Source organism: Episyrphus balteatus, chromosome 4 (assembly GCF_945859705.1).
Source record: "Episyrphus balteatus chromosome 4, idEpiBalt1.1, whole genome shotgun sequence".
Classification (NCBI taxonomy): Eukaryota; Metazoa; Arthropoda; class Insecta; order Diptera; family Syrphidae; genus Episyrphus; species Episyrphus balteatus.
Window position 1 is genome coordinate 40,974,605 of NC_079137.1, and position 3,217 is coordinate 40,977,821.

General features: G+C 29.6%; 1 protein-coding gene across 1 annotated transcript; it reads right to left on the minus strand.

Moving 5' to 3' along the window:
- Nucleotides 1-2,033: 2,033 nt before the first annotated feature.
- LOC129919527 (general odorant-binding protein 56a-like) lies at nt 2,034-2,618 on the minus strand. The gene is made up of 2 exons (XM_056000434.1): nt 2,510-2,618; nt 2,034-2,447 (listed from the first exon to the last, which is right to left on the minus strand). Exons 1-2 carry the CDS (start codon nt 2,561-2,563, stop codon nt 2,109-2,111), a joined length of 393 nt encoding a protein of 130 aa, XP_055856409.1. The 5' UTR covers nt 2,564-2,618; the 3' UTR covers nt 2,034-2,108.
- Between the last annotated feature and the right edge of the window lie 599 nt (nt 2,619-3,217).

Sequence of the window (3,217 nt, forward strand, 5' to 3'; positions counted from 1 at the left end):
AAAAAGGTATAGGACATTATAATGTGCTTTTGTTTTTATTTTAAATTTTTTTCCCAAATGCCCTCCCGCTTGTATATATGTAAAATGCCTGTAACTCAAAAAAAGGGATCAGGTACGATTTTGAAATTTACAAATTTGCAATCCTGAGATCATTTCGAACAAATCTGCATCATTACTTTTGGGGTCCATTTTTATAAAACCTGCCGCGTTTTCAAGACCACCGTGCCATACCACCCAACCTACCATAATCAATACCAGAACTAGACAACCGGGACGGAACACCCCGAGGATAACCTAGTCAGCAGACTTGTAAAATTAAGCCTATTCATGTACCTACTATCTTTATTTATATTTTTTAAATATTTTATCCATTGTATAGGGTTAGGCCCCATATTTGCTAACAAATTTTATATCAATCAATGTATCTTATTAGAAATAAGTTAAGCTTAAGTCAATTGTATACAATTGACTTAAGCTGCAGAGGTGGGTGGTTTATTCCCCTCTTTTTAGCCTGGAGGGCAAATTTTCTAGGAATTTGACTTAGATTGGAAAAAAATCATTAAAAATCGACGGTTATACCTACAATAACTTCCTATACTTTTTTGGAAAGCTAATAACTTTTTCTTTTGTTATGTTTTTCAATAAAGCTCTTTCAAAGAATAGTTTTTTAAAAAAATATTTTCAAACTCAAAATTTTGAAAAAAATCTTTCCAACAAAAATTACAAACTAATTTTTTTAAAAATAGTATGTAATTAAATACTCATTTTATTTTCAAGATTCAATACTTTTATTAATTTTAATTCAAAAAGAGAAAACTAGATGCAAAAATGTTTTGTCGTTTTAGAGAAATTGAAAAAAATTATCCAAAACTACTTTTTATTAGAGAAAGCCCTTTATTTTTTTGTTTCTACGTGGCTGGGTAAAATTAATTAATTTATGAAATATTAAGTTTTCTTCTATTATTTTGGTACATTCAGAGTTGTTGGAGGACACAATAAAGTGACACAGTATTAAAATAACTAGGAATTAATCCTTTTTTCATTGATATCCCTTGAAAACTGAACTGTGAATTGTTCGTATTTCTGCGGTGCCCGTTGGCCGTTGTTTTCGCTGGATTCTAGCTGTAATGTTTTTGACTCAATTTATTTTACTTTTACTTTTTTGCCAAGTTTCATGAGTGTACAATTTTTTTTTATTTGTTGATTTTATGTACTATTTTACCTGTACTATGAAGTTTTTGCACTCAAAACTAATTCTGACAGATATTTTTCAGGGAGGCAGTTTCTTGAACTTGAAATTTCAAATAGAAACTGATTTTTCAGGTGAAGATTGAAACTAGAATAGTTTTTGTTATTTGGGCCCACCAGGCCAATTTTCAAAGCCCGGTAGCGACCCCTAAATTTTATCGGATTTGGAAAATTTTTTTTTGACAATTTTTTTTTTCATGAGAGGAAACCATTTGAGTCAACCACGTTTAAGCGTTTATTTTTACTTAAAACTTGATGATAAGTTTGGCTGGGTGAATATCGATTTAGGATTTAAGTTCGCAAACACTTGTTAACTTTTGACAAACAGTTATCTGCCTCTAAAGAAGTTTTTCATTGCAATAAATCCCGTCTATTACTCTTTTTCCTAATTATAAAAAGTTACCATTTTTCATGGAATGCCCCTATGGCATCTTCATTAAAAATAAGTTTCGAAATTTTGAAAACTTCATACTATGTCGGACTCATAACAATCGTGCCCGATTTATGTAATGTAAGTTACTAACAGACTTTTATTTTTTCTTAGCAAATGGTTAAAAAAGTAATGATTCATTTCGTATCAATTTATATTCAAATTGACAAAAAAAAAATACGTATTTATGTATTGGAAAATTTTTCTGAACGTATCGTGAGTTACCATGGAATTGCCCAAAATATATTAAGCTATTAAAATCTATAAAATTAAAACAGTTAAAAAGTGTTTCTTTGAAGGATGCATTTTATTATCAGACTTTTTTTTAAAACATCACAAGGTTTTCATAACTGAATAGTTAAGTTTCCAGAGAGCAACTTTCGTACATCCCTAAACTTTTCTTGTAATTAAGAAATTATAAGTTAATTTCTTAAAAAATACCATTTTCTCTGTAACAATTTTGCAATAAAAATGCAGTTTCGCACTTTTCGGCTCCTTTTTGTTTGCGGCAGATTTCAAAGACTTCCCTAGCCCTCTTCTCGCCAACACTGCTCTCAAACAATTCAATAACCTTATCTTCTTGGAGAACACCATCGATAAGTGTACCTTCCCTAGTTTGGAAGCAATTAAAGAAACATTTAGAATTCTCATTCACTTCATCGAATGTCTTGGCCTCTCCTAACTGAGCAAGATCTGCGTCACTTATGTTCAAGTCTTTTTTGCAACCGGTCATATATTCCATGGCTTGTTCTGCTGTAAGTCCAGCCAACTATACAAATAAATACAATTTATTAAAAAAAAATTTATCACTTTCAAGTTAAACAAACTTACAACACTTGAAGCAGCAAAAGCTGCTAGCAAAACAACAACAAAGATTGACTTCATAATTTTTTAAGAATGTTTTTCGCACAAGTGATAGAATAAGACTGATAGTTTTTCGTCATTTCGCAAGGCTATTTAAAGTTTAAACAAAAGCTAATTACCTATTGATATCGTTTCGAGCAGCTGTTAAAACTTTATTAGTCATTGTTTTGTTGAGACAGAAAAAACATTGAAGCTAATGAGTTGACCAAAAATAAAATAATAACATATCTTGCGTTATCAGAATGTTAAGAAGATGATTTTCCATTGTGTGTTAGGAATGTGTATTGGGTTCGCGGTTGGATTAAAAAAAATGCTTTTCTTAGAGATTTGACGTCATTTAGTACCTAAATGTGATTAGAAAACATTTGTTTGTCATTGTGTTTTTTTTTAAAGTGATGATATTTAAAAAAATAACCAAATACTTTAAAAACAAATCAGAGCAAATTCTCAACAAAATGATTAATTAAAAATGGCAATTTTTGTACTAATTGTCTTTATTGGAAATTTGATACAATGTTGTTACTAAAAAATCCAATTGTACCTATCAGCAAAAAAGTTTTTAACTTGATAAACAAAAGCCAATAGATAACAGAAAACAAGAACTTACGACTTAATTGGAGACTTTATAAATAAATTTCTCAATCAATTTTTCTGCCTTATTTTAGAATATTTATT

Coding starts and splice junctions, on each gene's coding strand:
- LOC129919527 (XM_056000434.1), bottom strand. CDS start 2,563: ATGAAGTCAATCTTTGTTGTTGTTTTGCTAGCAGCTTTTGCTGCTTCA. Junction 2,448..2,509: donor CTTTTGCTGCTTCAAGTGTT/GTAAGTTTGTTT, acceptor TTATTTGTATAG/TTGGCTGGACTTACAGCAGA.